This window comes from Lithobates pipiens, unplaced genomic scaffold, assembly GCF_037356315.1.
Source record: "Lithobates pipiens isolate NorthernLeopardFrog02 unplaced genomic scaffold, aLitPip1_a1.2 Scaffold_22, whole genome shotgun sequence".
In the NCBI taxonomy this organism is placed as follows: Eukaryota; Metazoa; Chordata; class Amphibia; order Anura; family Ranidae; genus Lithobates; species Lithobates pipiens.
In genome coordinates, this window is record NW_027507784.1 from 348645272 (window position 1) to 348665450 (window position 20179).

The following is a 20179-nucleotide window of genomic DNA, read 5'->3' on the forward strand; positions in this document are numbered from 1 at the left end:
CCCTCCTCTACATCACTTCCTCTCCTGTAAACACAGGCAGAGGAAGTGATGTAATCTCTCCTCCGTGTCGGTCTTTTTCGTTCCGGCACCGAGGAGAGAGGATCGGTGAGTTGCACCTAACACTACACTAACAGTAGAACACGCCAGGCACACTTTCACCCCCCCCCCTTCACCCCCCGATCACCCCCCCCAATCACCCCTGCACCCCCAGTCACAGTGACACCAATTGCATTTTTTTTTTTTTTTTATTATTGCATTGGTGTCATTTGTGACTGCAATAACTGTTAGGGCAGTTAGGGTTAGCCCCCTTTAGCTCTAGGGTACCCCCCTAACCCCCCCAATAAAGGTTTAACCCCGTGATCACCCCCCGTCGCCAGTGTCACTAAGGCTGGGTTCACATTGCAGCGGTTTATGAGAACGGATGTGATTCGCACCGCACTGCAGTGCAAATCACATCCGATCTCTGTGGGTTGAGATAGTATGGCTGAATTCACATCGCACCCGCCGCAAACTCGCACGGGACCCTTTTTTTGGTCCGCAGCAGAATCGGATCGCATGGGTGTTCACACCATGCGATCCGATTCCTGTCCGAGTTTGCAGATCGCACTGCGATATGCGAACTGATCTGGGGGTGTCATTAACATTTCACTGACACTCCCAGCAGTTCGCATAGGGCAGTGTGAACTGCCGCCGGGAGGCATGCGATGCGGGAACCCGCCGCGGATTCGTGGCGTTCCCGCATCGCTCCAGTGTGAACCCAGCCTAATAAGCGATCGTTTTTCTGATCGCTGTATTAGTGTCACAGGTGACGCTAGTTAGGCAGGTAGGTATTTAGGTTCGCCGCAGCTTTTTATAGTGCCAGGGACCCCCATATACTACCGCATAAAGCCCCCTGATTGCCCCCTAGTTAACCCTTTCACCAGTGATCACCATATAACTGTTACAGGTGATGCTGGTTGGTTAGTTATTTTTTTATAGTTTCAGGGCACCCGCCATTTATTACCTAATAAAGGTTTAACCCCCTGATCACCCGGCGGGTGATATAAGTTTGAGGGTCAGATAAGGTCTGCGTCGCCCCAGGCAGCGTCAGGTTAGTGCCAGTACCGCTAACACCCACGCACAAAGCATACACCTCCCTTAGTAATATAGTATCTGATCAGATCTATATTAGCGTCGCCAGCAGTTTAGGTTTCCCAAAACGCATTGTTAGCGGGATCAGCCCAGATACCTGCTAGCACCTGCGTTTAGCCCCTCCGCCAAGCCCAGCCCACCCAAGTGCAGTATCGATCGATCACTGTCACTTACACAACACAACACACATAACTGCAGCGTTCGCAGAGTCAGGCCTGATCCCTGCCATCGCTAACAGTTTTTTTTGTAGCGTTTTGATACAGTCGCTGACAGCCTAGGTGCTTTTTTACCTGTGAGTCTCACTAGTGTACCCCTAAATTTAGGGGTGTCTACTTTCCAAAATGGGGTCATTTGGGGGGGGGGGGGGGGTTGTGCCATCTTGGTATTTTATGGCCTTCAAAACTGCGATAGGTAGTGAGGAGTGAAATCAAAAATTTACACCCTTAGAAATCCTGAAGGCGGTGCTTGGTTTTCGGGGCCCCGTACGCGGCTAGGCTCCCAAAAAGTCCCACACATGTTGTATACCCGTACTCAGGAGAAGCAGCAGAATTTATTTTGGGGTGTCATTTTACATATAACTATGGCATGTGTGAGCAATATATCATTTAGTGACAACTTTGTGAAAAAAAATAAAAATAAATAAAAGTTTGTAATTTTCCCGCAACTTGTGGCAAAATATAAAATATTTTATGGAATCAACATGCCTCTCAGCAAATAGCTTGGGGTGTCTACTTTCTAAAATGGGGTCATTTGTGGGGGTTTTGTGCCATCTTGGCATTTTATGGCCTTCAAAACTGTAAGGCCGCGTACACACGCGCGGACTGTTCGCCCAACTTTGTCCGTCCAACAGTTTCGGCAAACAGTCCGCTCAAACTTAGCATGGACAGACATGGCCACACACGACGGACGAACAGTTTGCTGAAACCGTGCGCGATGACGTGAACGGCACGTACGACGGGACGAAAAATACGACGTCCTATACACTGCAATGCAACCTTCCGACGTGGAAATCCTTTCTGAGCATGCGCGAGACTTAGTTGGCCGAACAAGCCTACACACGAGCGAACAGTCCGCTGAAACCTTGTTTCAGCGGACAGTTTTTCGGAATTTCCGTAAGACCTTGTTCGGCCAACTGTCCGCTGAAACTGTCCGCTGAAGCCCCACACACGAGCGGACTGTCCGCCCAAACACTGTTCAGCGGACAAGGTTGGGCGAACAGTCCGCGCGTGTGTACGCGGCCTTATAGGTAGTGAGGAGTGAAATTACAAATGTATGCCCTTAGAAATCCTGAAGGCGGTGCTTGGCTTTCGGGGCCCCGTACGCGGCTAGGCTCCCAAAAAGTCGACCACATGTGGTATCCCCGTACTCAGGAGAAGCAGCAGAATGTATTTTGGGGTACAATTCCACATATAACCATGGCATGTGTAAGCAATATATCATTTAGTGACAACTTTGTGTAAAAAAAAAATATTTTTTTTTTGTCATTATTCAATCGCTTAAGGGAAAAAATAAATAAATATTCAATGGGCTCAGCATGCCACTTATCAATTTCCTTAGGGGGTCTACTTTCCAAAATGGGGTCATTTGGGGGGGGGTTTGTACTGCCCTGCCATTTTAGCACCTCAAGAAATGAGATAGGCAGTCATAAATTAAAAGCTGTGTAAATTCCAGAAAATGTACTCTAGTTTGTAGACGCTATAACTTTTGCGCAAACCAAAAAATATACGCTTATTGACATTTTTTTTACTAAAGACATGTGGCTGAATAAATTTTGCCCTCAATGTATGACTAAAATTTAGTTTATTCGATTTTTCTTATAACAAAAAGAAGAAAATATCTTTTTTTTTAAAAAATTTTCGCACTTTTTCCATTTATATTGCAAAAAATAAAAATCGCAGAGGCAATCAAATACCATCAAAAGAAAGCTCTATTTGTGGGAAGAAAAGGACACAAATTTCGTTTGGGTGCAATATTGCATGACCGCGCAATTACCAGTTAAAGCAGCGCAGTGCGAAATTGGAAAAAGACCTCTGGTCCTTAAGGTGTTTATTGGTCCGGGGCTGAAGTGGTTAAAGCAGCGCAGTGCCAAATTGTAAAAAGAGCTCTGGTCATTGACCAGCAAAATGGTCCGGTCTGAAAGTGGTTAAAGTTTAACACTTGCCAACCACGTAACTGTAAATATACATCATTATTTTGACATTAAAAACCAAGGTTGTGGCAACAGCTAGCTACCATAACCCAGTATATTTTTTTCAGTCATTCAGTCGGCTTTCATATAAAAGTAGTCCCAGCGGCAGATTCAATGTGTGATCCCTTTTATAGGTGACAGGAGAGGTGCACCCCCCTCCCCTTCCACCACTTCCCAGTCGCTTACCGGAGCTGTCAGTAAGCCCAGAGCAGATTAGGTCCCTGTGATGCCGGGGCAGGAAGCCGAGTGAGGGCAAGATAGCCTCACTCAGCTCTATGCCCTTGGAGGACCAGAGCAATATCATTTGTTTTCCTTCTTAAGGTCAAAATAACATTTTTATTTTTGCTTTTAAAGGTAAATGAGAGATCTGGGGTCTTTTTGACCCCAGATCTCGCAATAAAGAGGACCTGTTGTACTTATTTCATCACAAGGGATATTTACATTCCTTGTAATAGAAATAGTAGTGATACATTTTTTTTTTTTTAAAGCGTCCCATCACTGTGAGCTCATGCGCAAGAGTGAATACATATGTAAGTCGCACCCATATATGTAAACGGTGTTCAAACCACACATGTGAGGTATCGCCGTGATCGTTAGAATGAGAGCAATAATTCTAGCAAAATACCTCCTCTGTTACTCTAAATAGGTAACCTTTAAAAATAAAAATAAAATTAAAGCGTTGCCTATGTACATTTTTAAATACCATAGCTTGTCGCCATTCAACGAGCGGGTGCAATTTTAAAGCATGACATATTAGGTATCTATTTACTCAGATCTTTCACATTATACAAAAAAATTGGGCTAACTTTACTGTTTTGCTTTTTTTAAATTCATTAGTGTATTTTTTCCCACAAAAATTGTGTTTGAAAGACCGCTGCCCTAACACAGTGTGACAAAAAATATTGCAACAACCACCATTTTATTCTCTAGGGTATCTGCTAAACAAAAACAAAAAAAAAAAAATATATATATATATATATATATATATATATATATATATATATATATATATAATGTTTGGGGTTCTAAGTAATTTTATAGCAAGAAATACTGATTTTACAACAAATGTCAGAAAAAGGCCTGGTCTTAAATTGGTTAAATCCCTCAATAAAACAAAACAAAACAAAGTACCGGACTTTTCTCTGACTCTGGGGTGACTGTGAAAATTCAGTGTGCCTGGCTGTGCAGGGTGGGGAATCCCAGTTACTTGTGGCCCTTAAAGGGGTGCGCTACACATGGATTACCAGAGACTCTTTATAGATGGTATCCTTGTTGTGCACAAGATTATAGAAGGCCTCTCCCTCATCCCACTAGACCCGGCCACCTTGTAGGCAGGTTTCTACCAACTGGGTTACTACTAGGTTAACTATGGGTCTGCGGTTCCCTGGGCTTTTTCTAGGCCCTCCCTCCACCCTGCAGTACATATAAATGGGTAAAGGCTTAGTCCAGGGGCAGCCAGGAGGATCACATGGGAGAATCTTACGGGTCTACACAAGAAGATGTAGCCAGTAGCATCCAGTGAGCATTTCCACAAAGGAACCTACCAATAGTGGGACTCTCCAGAAATGGACTTCTACATGTTGAGGTATGCCTGGGCAGCCTAGGAACGCAAGTTAGGACATTATGACTGTTTTGAAGTGATAGAAAAGCAGGACTGGTGGAACTGGACCTTGCTCTGTGGTGCCTCCTTCAAACTGTTACATTCCATGCAGGTGTAGGTATCAAGGGACAAAGTGGTTCGCAGTGCAGAGCCTCAAGTGGTGAAACAGGTGCTCTGGGTGTACGGCTCACTTCTAAGTTGAGGTGCCACCTTACTATTGAGTTAACATGAACGTGGTACAGCCTAGTCTCAGGCATTAGTGAGTGCATGCACCAAGGGAGGAGTGAAGAGAGAGCCCCGTGTGCACCGGGTGAAAGGAGGGCTCCACCCAAAACCTCACTTTCAAAGCCACGTTAGATGCATCTCATACTGTATATGTTTTTATTGCTGTTTAATGGACATTTTCTTGTGTTATATATTTACAGGCATTTACAAGTCAAATGAAAAACTGCACTGATACTGCCAATAGTGGGGCCACCAACAGACTGTCGTCTGGTACGGGATCAAGTATGTTTATGTAATATGAATCCATGTCATGTCTGCTATAAGGAGTTTCGTTTTCAGAATTTTATACTATACAAAGGACGCTTCATATCAGATTTTAACTTAATATATACTGTATGACCAAAAGTCTGTGAACCCCTGACAATCAAACCTACATAAGATGTTGAAAATTATATTATAGAATCAATACCATTAATATGACGTTGTACACCAACCCCCCACGTGATTTTGGAGGGTGTCTTTTGGATTTTTGTGCCCATTTGTGAGGTCAGGTACTGATGTTGGGTGAGAAGACCTGGCTCACCATTGGCATTCCAATTCATCCCAAAAGTGTTCAGTAGGGTGGACGTCAGGGCCCTGTGCAGAACACTTGAGTTCCTCCACACCAAACCGGTCACACCGTGACTTTATGGTGCTTTGTACACTGAGGGGGGAACAACAGTCATGGGGGGAACAGAAAAGGGTCTTCACCAAACTGGTACCACAAGGTTGGAGGAGCACAATCATCTGCAATGTCTTTGTATGAAGGAGGATTACCAGGACCCTTCACTGGAGACACTTAAACTCCATCATTTGGAAAGGGGTCTACATAATTTTGGCCTTACTGTGTATTCTAGCAGATGTGTAAATTTGGAGTGGGTGTATTTTCTATTAGTAATGGGTGCATTTTATTAGTGTGTAATTTTTAATGTAAGAAATATCATTTGTTTTATGTTATATAATAAATCTGCCCAGGGTGCAAGATGAGGATAATGTTGAGAGAAAAGGCAGGTATGGATAAACGGAAGAGAAGGATGACAGGGGAAAATGGGGTTGGATATTGGAGAAGGATGACAATAGAAGGACGGAAATTGGGTATGGATGGAAGAGGTGATGACAGAGGAGAGGAAAGTGGGGGAGAAGGATGGAAGAGGAGAAGGATGATGATAGATGGGAGGATAGTGGAGAAGGATGAATGGACGGAAAAGGAGGATAATGACAAAGAGAAGGGGAGTGGGAATGGAAGGAAGAAGAGGAGGATGATGAGAGAGTTGGAGACTAGACGTGTGCACACATTTTGTTTTGGAATTTCATTTTTGTCCTAAAAATACATTTATTTAGCTATTCCCGAAATTAGTTTTTATTTATTTCGTTTTGTTAAAAAATGTATTCATCTGAAAATCCGAAATAACTACGGTCAACTCTGTCATTGAAGGCTTATGGTGTCTGTCGAATGTTCGAAGAAGGTTCGGCAGAATAGTTTGTAGGCATAAGATTCGATGGAGCAGCTAAACTGTACGACGCTGCAATCGTACATTTCTGGTCGAATGTTCTGCCTACAAGCTATAGTAGAATTCTAATGTATGACACGAGTAATAATTATATTTATTAATCAGTCAACCAACATTAGAATTCTTCTATAGCCTATGGGCCGAGCATTTGACCATAAATGTTCACTCGCAGCAACTGCTTTATCGAATCTTCATGTCGAATAATCTTGGACTAATAGAGTTCGGTTAGGCACATTCAACCTTTTTTGCTATTGTCTCTATAATGTTGAATCTTTTCTCTCCATGTCGAATCTTTTCTCTCTATGTCGAATCTTTTCTCTCTATGTCGAATCTTCTCTCTCTATGTCGAATCTTTTCTCTCCATGTCGAATCTTTTCTCTCTGTGTCGAATCTTTTCTCTCTATGTCGAAACTTTTCTCTCTATGTCAAATCTTTTCTCTCTATGTCGAATCTTTTCTCTCTATGTCGAATCTTTTCTCTCTATGTCGAATCTTTTCTCTCTATGTCGAAACTTTTCTCTCTATGTCAAATCTTTTCTCTCCATGTCGAATCTTTTCTCTCTATGTCGAATCTTTTCTCTCTATGTCGAATCTTTTCTCTCCATGTCGAATATTTTCTCTCTATGTCAAATCTTTTCTCTCTATGTCGAAACTTTTCTCTCTATGTCGAAGTTTTTCTCTCTATGTAGAATAATCTTGGACTAATAGAGATAAGGTTAGGCACATTCGACCACAGGTTCGATGGACACAGATCGCTATTGTCAGCGTCATGTCGAATCTCCTATCTATATCCAACTGTTGTCACACCGAAAACGAAAAGAAAGCATTTGTTTATGTCGGATCTTTCGGTTTTCGGAAATTCGGACGAAAATGCATTGGGACGGAAAGGAATGCACATGTCTATTGGAGATAATGGGGGTGGATAGAAGAAGAGGAGGATAAAAAAAAATATATACAGTATAATCCATTATCTCGGTGTGTCTGATTCTGGAGATTTCAACTTTCTACAGTTGCCGGGCCATAATGGGCTCCATTCACAGAAGGAACTCGCATTAGATATTTGGGTGTTTGCCTAAATATCTCATGCAATCCTGAAACTACCAATTTACTATTTACCCAGAAACACTGAAAATGCTCGGTAAATACCACAGAAACAGCTGTTAAAATCCATTCACAGATGAAAATAAATAACTAAATACATTAAGTAGTGTTTCAGGCATGTGTTATGTGTACCGCTTGGTGAAGGGGTTGTAAAGTCTCCAGGTTTGCATTCTATGCATTAAGGTAAAAAACCTTCTGTGCTGCAGCTTCCCCCCAGAGCCCCCATTTTTCTTACCTGAGCCGATTGTTCCAGCGATGGGGACGAGCACACCCACTCCAGCCGCTGCCTTGGGTCCTCATTGGATTGATCGATGGCAGAGGGAGCCACTGGCTCTCGCTGCTGTAAATCAAATCCAGTGACATGGGAGTCGGGGGTGGGGCCGAGTCCTGCTGTCTGTGTCAATGGATTCTCTCCGGGGGAGGGGGGCACTCAATGAAGAGGAGGAGCCAGGAGCGCAGCCAGGGGACCCCAGAAAAGGAGGATCGGGGCTGCTCTATGCAAAACCATAGCACAGAGCAGGCAAGTATGACATGTTTGTTATTTTAAAAAAAATTAACCTTTAAATCACTTTAAGCAGTGTGCAGCTGCCACGTCCTTAACAACCAATGAGTATTCAGATCTCAGTAGGGTTCCCCGCCAACAGCTGAATCTAAAAAATAAACATTGGCAGCAATTGTAAAATCTAAAAAAAAAAAAAAGGCATGCGGTTCCCCCCAATACATATTCGGCCCTTCAGGTCTAGAATGGATTTTGAGGGGAACCCCACTCCAATTTTTTCTTTTAAATGGTGTGGTGCCCCCCAAAATCCATAACAGACACCTATCTGAGCATGTAGATCAGCAGGTCAGGAAAGCAAGGGAATGAGGGAGCACCCCCGAATCATACCAGGCCACATACCCCTTAACATGGGGGGAGTACCCAAATCAATATGGGGATGAGGGCCTCTTCCCCACAACCCTGGATGTTGACCCGCTAACAGCTGATGTCCCATCAGTTGTTGAGGACGCAATGGCCATCCGTTCCTTCAAAACCATGTTGTTTACTGGTTGTTAAGGATGCGGACGGCCGCCCGCTCCTTAAAGAGGAAGTAAACCCTGATGGGTGTTACTTCCTCTTTCATTCCCTGCAAAGGTAAAGCATAATGGACTACTATGCATCGCATCGCATCACATCGCATAGTAGTCCATTATGTGTCACTTACCTGACACAGGAGCCAGCGATGTCACCGCTGTCCCCTGTAGTCCGGCGCATCCATCTTTTCGGTGGGGTCTCGCAGCTCCGCCGCTGTCATTCGGCGGAGCCGCGATGACGTCACTCCCGCACATGCGCACGGGAGCCGACACGCGCGGCAGCTCCGTTGTTGGAAATGCTGCGCTCAGTGCGCATGCGCCGTAGACAGCGGTGCCCATCTTCGGGCAAATATCTCCTAAACCGTATAGGTTTAGGAGATATTTCTTGGACCTACAGGTAAGCCTTAATCTAGGCTTACCTGTAGGTTAAAGTGGTTTGTAAGGGTTTACAACCACTTTAACAAGACTTATTTATTAAAGTAAATAAATACGCCGGCTACTGCCAAGCTTTAAAACACTGCCTGTTTTCACTACTAAAATACAGCAAGACTTCATAAAATAACTAATTCGGTATTTTAGTAGAGTTATTTTGTGAATGCCCAAAAACGTTTGGAAAAATGCTGAGCGATATTTTACCACATTTTTTAAAGTGTTAGTTACCGCTTTGTGAATGGAGCCCAACATTGTTAATCTTTCCAAGCACATTTGATCATCGGTGGTGGAAACACGACCTTCTTTTATTATCTGTTCTGCTTATTATCGTCCCTTTCCTTTCTGTCTTGCAGAGTTCTTTACGACGGTGACAAACCCGTCTGTCCGGGTTCATGAAATGAAGATCGGATCTGTCACTTATCAGGTGAAGACCGGAGATATCACCAAAGAGGAGACCGAAGTCATTGTAAATTCTTCCAACCAAGACTTTACTCTCTGCACAGGTGATTCGTTCAACCCCCACCACCCAAATCTAAATATCACATTATACACTGAATATTGTGAGAAAATGATGCGCTTATCCCGACATACAGCATACCATGATAAACAACATTAATGCACAAAAGAATCCCACTAAAATCATAAATAAAATTCAGTATATAAAATAAATCAATAAAGTATTTAGATAAATATCTGTGCGTATAAAGTCCTCTTTAGTAGTTTAAAAGTGACTTCTTAAAGTGTCTATAAAGTGCTCCTCCAATACTGCAAATTATACTGTGATACGTGCCACCACTTCCACCACCGGGTGCAATGCCCGCTCACCTTGTGGAGCGACCCTAAATGGGTCAGACCATGCCTTCAAAATATATCATCTTTAGACGGTTTGGTACTGCTGTTGGAGATAAGTATCCAGCATTTCCATTAGTCTAGTGTATAGGAAACCACTGTCCCGGAATTTTAAAGTGAGGTCCTTCGCGCTATTAATTAAAGTGGAGGGCTAAAAGTACATTAAAATGTTACAAAAAAATCTGAAAAAAAGAAAAAAAATTTTTTTTTACCTTACCAGAAATGCCTGTTGCTAGGTAGATCGTCCTAATCTGCCCCTTCCTACTCCACGGTGATCTTAAGTCTTCACTCCTCTGCGCGTCGTCTTCTGGGTAATGGGCCGCTGTGTGTTCTGGGAACCGTGTGTGTCCCAGAACACAGCGCGCCCCATTCACAAAGCTCTGCGCGAGTCGCTCATGCGCGGTAGGAAACGGGCAGTGAAGCCGCAAGGCTCCACTGCTTGTTTCCCTTAGTTGGAATGGCGGCTCCGGGACCCGAGAGAGCCGAGGGACGGGTCGGTCTTGGGCAGCCGACATCGCGGGCGCCCTGGACAGGTGCTTATTAAAAGTCAGCAGCTACAATGTTTGTAGCTGCTGACTTTTAAAAAAAAAAAAATTTCAGCTAGCCCTCCCCTTTAAGTGAATAAACAATGAAAACTAATAATGTGGAGTACGTGAAATCGCTGGAAGATCTGAAGTGTACACTGAACATGAAACAGTAAATAATAATGAAAGCGATCCGCGCAGACTTCTACCACATTAATATTATAGAAAAATAATCCCAAATAGTGTGAAATAGTAAACACAACAGCTGAAATCCAAAATAAAAAACTTACATCAAAAAAAGTTAAAAACAAGCTTATCTGCATGTAGCCGTGTGTTAAACACTCCCCTTGCATCACTTCCGGTCTCTCAAACTTCCGGCCAATCCCTACGCACGTTACATCACAACACGTGATGATGTCACTTTGATGGACTGTTTTGATGTATACACATTTTATTTTGGATTTCAGCTGTTGTGTTTACCTTTTGCCATTATTTGGGATTATTTTTCTATAATATTAATGTGTTAGAAGTCTGCGCGGATCACTTTCATTATTATTCACTGTCCTGAAGCGACTTGAAGCAAAAAAAAAAAAAAAAAAAACTTTGCGCAAACATGTATATAAGTGTGGATTTATTGAATATAACAATATTCCACTCACATATTCAATCGTCTTGTACATTGTACTAACCACTTCAGCCCCGGAAGATTTTACCCCCTTCCTGACCAGACCACTTTTCGTGATTCGGCACTGCGTCGCTTTAACTGACAATTGCGCGGTCGTGCGACGTGGCTCCCAAACCAAATTGGCCTTTTTTCCCCACAAATAGAGTGTTATTTTGGTGGTATTTGATCACCCCTGCGGTTTTTATTTTTTGCGCTATAAACAAAAAAATAGCGACAATTTTGAAAAAAAAACGCATTATTTTTTACTTTTTGCTATAATAAATATCCCCAAAAATATATAAAAAAAACATTTTTTTTCCTCAGTTTTGACTTCGGCACCTTAACCAGTTCCCAGCCGGCGCATGCCAATTTACATGGCATGGGCAGGCATATTGGCATACAGATACGTCCATTTCTATATGCCGCCCTGCCATCGCGTGTGCACCGTCAGTGGCACGCTCGCGTGCCAGTCGGGACCCCCGTGGGTCCGGTCGCAGGTCCCGCAGACTCGATCACCGTGGGGATACCCGCGATCATCTCACGGGGAGGCTGAACGGGGAGATGCCGTTGTAAACAGCATCTCCCCGTTCTGCCTAGCAACAAGTGACCCTGATCTCTGCTCCATGTGATTGGAGCAGAGATCAGTGTTCACTAAAAGAAAGCCCAGCCCCCCACAGTTAGTAACACACCCCTAGGAACACTTAACCCCTACACTGCCACCCACTGGTTAACGCCTTCACTGCCAGTGTCATTTACACAGGAATCAATGCATTTATATCGCACTGATTTCTGTATAAATTACAATGGTCCCAAAAATGTGTCAAAAATGTCCGATGTGTCCGCCATAATGTCGCAGTCACAATAAAAATCGCTGATCACCGCCATTACTAGTAAAAAAAAAAATTATTAATAAAAATGCCATAAAACTACCCCCTATTTTGTAAACGCTATAACTTTTGCGCAAACCAATCAAAAATATGTAGAAGAATACGTATCGGCCTAAACTGAGGGAAAAAATATGTTTTTTTTATATATTTTTGGAGGATATTTATTATAACAAAAATAAAAAATATTTTTTTTTCAAAATTGTCGCTCTATTTTTGATTATAGTGCAAAAAATAAAAATTGCAGAGGCGATCAAATACCACCAAAAGAAAGCTCTATTTGTGGGAAAAAAAAGACGTCAATTTTGTTTGGGAGCCACGTCGCACGACCGCGCAATTGTCAGTTAAAGCAACGTAGTGCCGAATAGCAAACAGTGGTCTGGTCTTAAGCCAGCAAAATGGTCTGGTCTGAAAGTGGTTAAGTACGCCATCCCAGATTACGCAGTGAGACAAACGCGCCCACTGATTGGTTCCGAGATAAGGATTGGTACCTAATGCGTCCAACCAGACTGCATTCTATAGCCTCCCACAGGTGTACAACCCCACTTATGACCAGGCAGAACTTCTATGCAGCCCAGCCAAACTGATGCCAAAGTACAATTTAACACAAGTAACCCCAAAACTCACTACAGTTTTGGGCAAAAACTAAATTTGAAAATATAGCGTGTATTCATTAGGGGAGATATATATATATATATATATATATATATATATATATATATATATAAAACCTTTCCTGTGAGTACTGACAAAGAGTTCCACGTTGCAGATCTGATGTTCTTCACTAGCTAGTGGGAGCTTGTTAACTGTAATCCATTTGGTTGTAGGTAAAGCAATAGATTCCTATGAATGAATGAATGAATGAATGAATGAATGAATGAAATACTTATATAGCGCGCAATGCGAACTGAATCGCCTCTAGGCGCTGTGGCGAGCTTTGATCATCTGCTAAAAGAGGAAGGTCTTGAGTTTTTTCCTAAAAGCCAGGTGATTTTCTTCCAGGCGGATGTTGATTGGTAGAGCATTCCATAGCAGAGGCCCTTGGACAGCGAATCTCCGATCACCCTTGGATTTATACCGGGCTTTGGGCACGAGGAGGAGGTTTTTGTTGGCTGATCGAAGACTGCGGTTTGGTGTGTAATGATTTATTTTCTCCATTAGGTATTGCGGAGCTTCTCTATGCACGCATTTGTGGGTGAGGCAAAGGGTCTTGAACGTGATCCGATTTTTTACGGTTAGCCAATGTAAGCTCCTCAGTGAAGGAGAAATGGATTCCCAGGGTTTTTTTCCTGTTATCAGCCTTGCCGCCGTGTTTTGGATCAGTTGTAATCGCGCAAGTTGATATTGTGGTAATCCTATGTAAAGCGAGTTTGCGTAGTCCAGTCGTGAATTAATGATTGTTCCAACTACCACTGCTTTGTCATTCTTTGGGATAAAAGGGATGAGTCTGCGAAGCATGCGCAGTAGATGGTGAGATCGACTGACTACAGATCCTATTTGCGCATCCATTGACATTTGTGCGTCTAAAATAACCCCGAGACTCTTCGCTTTGGTCTTTGGGGAGATAGTCTGACCAAAGACGGTTGGTGGAGACCAGGAGGTTTTGGTTGCGGGCTTATGATTTGGGTGTAAGATAAGAAGCTCTGTCTTTGATTGGTTCAGCTGGAGGGAGTTGGTGGTCATCCAGTCCTCTATTGATTTGAGGCAGTTTTCAAGTTGTTGTTGGTGATCTTTTTTTCCATTGATCCGGAAATAAAGTTGTGTGTCGTCAGCGTAAGAGTGGAAGCAGAGATCTGAGCATCTGATGATTTGAAGGAGTGGGCGAATGTAAATGTTGAAGAGAACGGGTGACAATGGAGAGCCTTGAGGGACTCCGCAGGTGACTGCCCGAGTTTCGGAGAGGAATTTTCCTAGTTTCACTGTCTGTGACCGATTTCCTAGGAAGGACGCGAACCAATGGAGATCTATGTCTTGGACTCCGGCTACTTCTGTGAGGCGGACGAGTAGAGTATTGTGATCTACTGTATCAAACGCTGCACTTAGGTCTAGCAGTACGAGGAGACACGGCTCTCCGTCATCTGCCGCTTCGAGGGCGTCATCCCAAATCTTGAGGAGAGCTGTTTCTGTTCCATGACCCGGGCGGAAGCCTGATTGCAGCGGGTCCAGGAGTTTGTGAGTATCCAGGTGAAGTTGTAGCTGATGTACTACAGCTTTCTCCATGATCTTAGAAATGGTGTTGAGGCTTGTAATCGGCCTACGGTTGTTTGGATCCTGAGGGTCCAGGTTTGGTTTCTTGAGTAGAGGTTTGACAATGCCTTGTTTGAGGATGCTGGGAACAATCCCTTCGTGGAATGATAGGTTTATGAGGTGGGTTATGGTTGGAGCCACGATGTCGGAGCATTCTTTCAGTAGTTTTGTGGGGATGATGTCAATAGGTGAGGTACTGTCACGCAGTTTATTAATGATGTTTTTTGCGGTGTCTACGGTAATTGGGGATAGTGAAAATTTTGGCGGTTGCGGTATGTTGGTGCGGACATCCTCTTTATGTTTTTGCTGGCTGAGGTTGGATGTTTTCTTCTGACAAATTGTTTCCCTGATGGTTTTGACTTTATCGATGAAAAAATCCGACAGTTTGTCACAGTAATCCTGGGATTCGCTTTCTGGGGGTTCTAGGCACACCGGATTCATTGATTGATTAACCAGTTTAAACAGTTCCCGTGGTTGGTTTGCGGCCGTTGAGATTGTATATGAGAAGTGGTCCTTTTTGGCTTTGAAGATTGCTTTCCGATAATTCTCTGTCAGACCTTTGTAGTTAAATAGGTTTTCCTCGGTGGGATTTCTTCTCCATGTTCTTTCCGCTCTTCTGCGTTCTTGCTTTAGTACGGAGAGGGAGCTATTAAACCATCCAGCATTTTTCTTCCTGATGAGAGCCCTGCGTTTTGGTGCTACCGAGTCTGCTGATTGCAGTAATGCCTTGTTCAGGGAGTTGAGTGTTTCCTCCGTAGAGTGGTTTAAGGTTATTGTAGATATTTTTTTGGACAGAGTGGTTTTGAAGGCTTCGGAGTACAGTTTTTTATGCGATCTGGTCCAGTGCGTTGTTACCGGTTTCCGTTTTGCGTTGGTGATGTTGGTAGCGATTTTGAATTTGATGGCGTGGTGATCCGTCCATGGCAGAGTTATGTTGTCGAGTATGTTGACGTCGATGTTCTGTTTGAAAATGAGGTCCAGGGTGTGTCCTGACCCATGCGTGGGAGTCTTTATCAGTTGCTGTAGACCCAGTTCTTCTAGTTGATTGATGCAGGCAGTCGCGATGGGGTCTTTAGGCTCGTTTGCCCAAAGGTTGAAATCTCCGAGTGCCAGGAAATTTTTGAATTTTAGGGTGTGCATTGCAAAGGATTCCGTGAGGGGTGAAAGAAGATTGGACTTTGGTCCCGGTGGTCTGTAGCACAGTAGAATATGAGTGGTGTCATGGGGTGTTGGTTGAAAATGTAGCGTCAGGGTTTCCATAAAAGACACTGGGTTCTGAGCTGATGGTTTAGTGAGATCAAGGTGACCTTTAAAGATCACTGCTAGGCCTCCTCCTTTTTTCCCTATCCGGTGTTCGGTTAGGATCCTGTAGTTTTCCGGCACCAATTCGGTGAGGATGGTGTTGCAGTCAGAGGTTAACCAGCTTTCGGTGATGAAGAGGCAGTCTACATTGTTCTCGATGATGAAGTCGTGTACTTCCAGTCTATGTTTGACTGCAGACCTGGCGTTAATCAAGGCGCAATCTAATTGTAGTGGTCGAGTAGATGTCTTCCTGTGGTTGGGAGCTGGTTGTCGTCCGGTTTTTAATAGTTGTTCTCTTTGAAGTATTTTTTGTATGGAAGATGGCAATGTGGTGTTGATGTTCCTTAGTCTGTGCAGAACTTCAGCTGAGTATTTGAAGTAGCACATGGTTGTGGATGCTGTTGATGGTACTATGGGCCTAAGATGATGATCCTGATCAGGGTATTGATCCTGAGGTGGGGCTAGGTATCAGACTTGCCGCCGTGCTTGAGGCTATTAGCGCGCAAGTTGATCAGGGGATGCCTATATGGATGCGGAAGGAGTTGTATTCGGTTGCTGGCTGTATTCGGTTGCTGGCTGTTCCAGCTGCCTTTACTTAAGGTTGAGGTCTCCGCTTAGAAAAGAAGTCTGGCTGTGATCTGGAATAGTTGTCCTAGGATAGCGTAAAAAATGGAAAGGAGGCCGGAGGTAGGGGTATGCTAACCTATGGTTGTTCCAGAGGAAGGCGAAAAACCCCCTGACAGTAGCAGCCAAATGCACCAGTGGGGCAAAAATTCCTTCCTGACCCCCGTAGGCGGTCGGACGGAGTCCCTGGAACAATCACTGGGGGGGGGGGGGGGGGAGTGGAGGTGCGAGCTTACCTGGCTGCGGTTGTCCCCTTTAAACACTCTGGTTCCGGTGAATCTGGCTTGCTGTCAGCCTGATGTTTCCTAGTGGGGAAGATATAAGTGGTCTGAGCACAGTGTTCAAGCAATGCAGCAAAGTGTTCTTAAGGTAAAGATGTCTGTGCCCGGTGTTCTATAAAAGTGGCAATGGATAGATTAAAGGTCCAGAAGTTTGCCCTCTCACCAACGACCAAATCGATACGATGTCTTCTGGACAGGAACACGTGTAGAGGCACTCAGGCAGCGGAACCACTGCCTCGATCTACCAAAGTGAAACTTGCCCCAGGCACCCATACCAACAGGCAGACGATTCAAGTGATGTTAGCGTCAGGGTGTCCGACAGCAGGTGACAAAGCTTGGGTCCTTAGGCCTTGGATTGGAAGCAAAGCTCCGCGTGGTAGGCCGCAACCTCTATCTCTGCTACACAGAGAGATATCGCTCGCGTCAGGCCCAGGAGGAAGAGAGTTCTGTGCGGGCTTCTCACTCCTTTTATGGTCACTCCCAGCAAATTTCATGTCAATGCAAAGATCCCTGGGATGTGTAATCTTTGGGTACAGGGGTGCAAAGCAATGGTTTGAAAGAGAACTATACGTCCAATAATTCACATTGGACACACGAATATGACGTCACTTATTACACTGATGACTAAAAGGACAAGCGATTTAGACACACACAAGGTGAAGAAGGTAACAGTAAGCCCAATTAATTCAGCCGCTCCTTTGGGGGTTAGTGCTACACTAATATATGCCACCCACTTTCAGATGCCATTGTAAGCAAATAATCAATGTTATTTTACTGCCATTTTACCTGCCAGTGGTAATAACGTTATGGCTGATTGGTGTAGACTCGTTTATGCAGAAATCCAGAAAACTTTTAAGGGGTCACAAACATTTTCAAGAGGTTCTGAGTCATATATAAAACATTGGTGAGTGGTGTAGATAATACAATGCGTACAATGATCCAATGATGAGGACAGCATAAAATACTACAACCTTGTCTGAGGAGAGGAGTGTGAATGGAGAATATGAAGGCTGTAGAGGTGATTGGGGTGGGGGAGGGGGATCCCAGAGAAGTTCTGGGTGGAGGAAAGTGAGGACGTGACTGGAGGGGGGGGGGGGGGGGTCATGTGTGGTTGTATCTGGAAACTGGTGAGGGAATGTTTAGAGACCTCAGATTGTGAATGGCTTTGTAGGAGTTATAAATGTGTAGCACTAACCTCCGAAGGAGCTGCTGGTTTAATTGGGCTTACCGTTACCTTCTTCACCTCGATTTGTGTCTAGGGGTGTCCCATGGTAGATGCCAAGAAACTTTAGAGACTGAAGACAGATCCGCTTAAAGGGATTTTTATTTGCAAAAAACTTAGTTAACGAACAGTCTCTTAGTATAGGATCAGAGGGTTAGGAGGAAAGTTCAGGTACTCTCAGAGTCAAAGTCAATAATAAAGAACTCTCTTACTTTGACTAAATCCAGAGAATAGCCATTCACAGCTGGATGATCACTCAGGTTGGACAGTCCGTCTCTCACAAGGTCTCGCAGCCAACAAGGTGCTTAAATCAAGAACAAGTCTCTGCCACAGACGTTGTTGTAGAACATGTAGAAATAAGTTTCTGCCACAGACGTTGTTGTAGAACATGTAGGAAACTAGAACTTGTAGAACATTCGTGTGGTACCAGTATATTTCAGCCGGTTCGGCGGTACCCACAAGGTTGGATTCACTTAGGTCCCTCAGCCTCACCAGGCTCTTGCTAAGAAGCTAACCTGTACGTGGCCTTCTTCTGAAGAGTCCTCCCCTGGATAGCTAAGAAGTTGCTGGGCCTCTCCACAACCGGAGACGGCGCCGGACCACCTCGGAATCCTTTCTTTAGTTTCCTTGTCTCGGGCTAGCCAGCCCCGAGACATAAAGTCGGGTAGATCCGCAACCCAGGCCATAGCCTTCCTGGGGGCTGGTCAGGAGGACCAGGACCATGGAGTCAGAACATGCTTTTGGCATGGAACCCCAAACCACGTGACATCCGCATCTTAAGAACCCTCTCCCAGAAAGCACAGCAACAGTGACACTCCCACTGGGTGGGCTCCGAGAGAAAGTAACCTTAAAGCACCCAACCAGACTGTGGTTCCATGCCGGCCAGAAGAGACAGTGCGCCCTATGGCCAGGCTGAACACCCTATAGTCCAGTCAGACTGATGCTGAGGTCAAAATTTGGAATAATTATACCCAAACCAAACTGCAGTTCAGGTGTAACATTAAATTTAAAAAACACACACATAGCGCGTGCTCTTCAGGAGCCAGCGCCACAGATGGAAAGACTAGTGGATGAGGGAATATTAATTTCGGGGGGCTCAGCTCTCTATTGAGCTGACATAGGGCCCAATTCATGGAGCTAACACACCGGGATAGAGGATACTTAGTCCAATAAGATTTGAAAATGACAGTCACATGGATAAATAAGGATATGTAACCGTGTATTAAAGCTCTGTGAATTCAGCCTCATTGTGTTTTATATTTTTATTTGTAGGAGTTTCAAAAGCGATTCTGGAAGCTGCTGGACCGTCCGTTGTATCATCTGCTGTGGATCTGGGTAAAGCTCTGCACTGGACCGTCCTTGTTTTCATTTATTTCTTTTGCGTGTGTACAAAAATAGATAATGGGGGGGGGGGGGGGATTTACTAAAACTGGAGCACTCAGAATCTGGTGCAGCTCTGCATGGGAGCCAATCAGCTTGTTCCATTAAGCTTTGTCAATAAAACCTGGAAACTGATTGGTTCCTATGCAGCGGTACACCAGATTTTGCACTCTCTAGGTTTAGTAAATAACCCCCAATGCACCAACTGAATGTGGCAGACATAGGGAAGATCTAGATCAGGGGTCTCAAAGTACCGGCCCACGGACCGGTTACAAATGGCCCACAGGCAGGGCCGATCCTGGGCGGGTGCGTGGGGTGCACAGCGCAGTGGCTGGGATCTTTCTCTCTCTCTCTCTCTCCTGTGTCCTCTACCTTGCATGCTGCTGCAGCCCAGCGCACACAGCAAAGGAAACAGACACAGCACAGGAGAGCAGAGAGAACAGATCATAGGGAGGATCTGCCCATCGCCCCACCCACCTAGGCTCTGATGAACGTTCAGAGCTGTGCTCCCTCGGAGGCTGTGCTCGGATCCAGGGTCCTGCTGCCACCTCAAAGTGGGAGATCATGGCATTCTTGGGGTGCCATGCCACTAGGACCTGGCAGGAGTAGAGGACTCGGGAGGCAGAAGATCAGGCCACCAGCTGACTGCCAGGAGGACAGGTAAGTGAGCCATCACAGAGGCTGAACAAAGTTCTTAGTGGGGTGACTGGGGTTGAAATTTGTGAACAAGGGGTATTTGTGACGTGTTGGGGGGGTATTTGTGAAGTGTGAGTGGTTAATTGTGGAGTGTAGGGTTTAGTGCTGGAGGATAATAGTGTGTCTGCTGAAACCAGTGCTGGAGGTTAATAGTGCGTCCACTGACACCAGTGCTGGAGGTTAATAGTGCGTCCCCTGACACCAGTGCT

The 20179-nt window shown here is 44.6% G+C and overlaps 2 protein-coding genes across 3 annotated transcripts in view; one reads left to right on the forward strand and one right to left on the reverse strand.

Moving 5' to 3' along the window:
• The window catches only part of LOC143925142 (protein mono-ADP-ribosyltransferase PARP14-like), a 391904-nt gene that overhangs the window by 233904 nt on the left and 137821 nt on the right, over positions 1 to 20179 (reverse strand). The window lies entirely within an intron of this gene.
• Positions 1 to 20179, forward strand: part of LOC143925193 (protein mono-ADP-ribosyltransferase PARP14-like) — a 95193-nt gene that overhangs the window by 53561 nt on the left and 21453 nt on the right. Inside the window, exons 9-11 of the mRNA XM_077449793.1 lie at positions 5345 to 5426; positions 9651 to 9800; positions 19167 to 19229. Coding sequence (XP_077305919.1) covers positions 5345 to 5426; positions 9651 to 9800; positions 19167 to 19229 — 295 coding nt within the window. The remainder of the gene's footprint in view (positions 1 to 5344; positions 5427 to 9650; positions 9801 to 19166; positions 19230 to 20179) is intronic.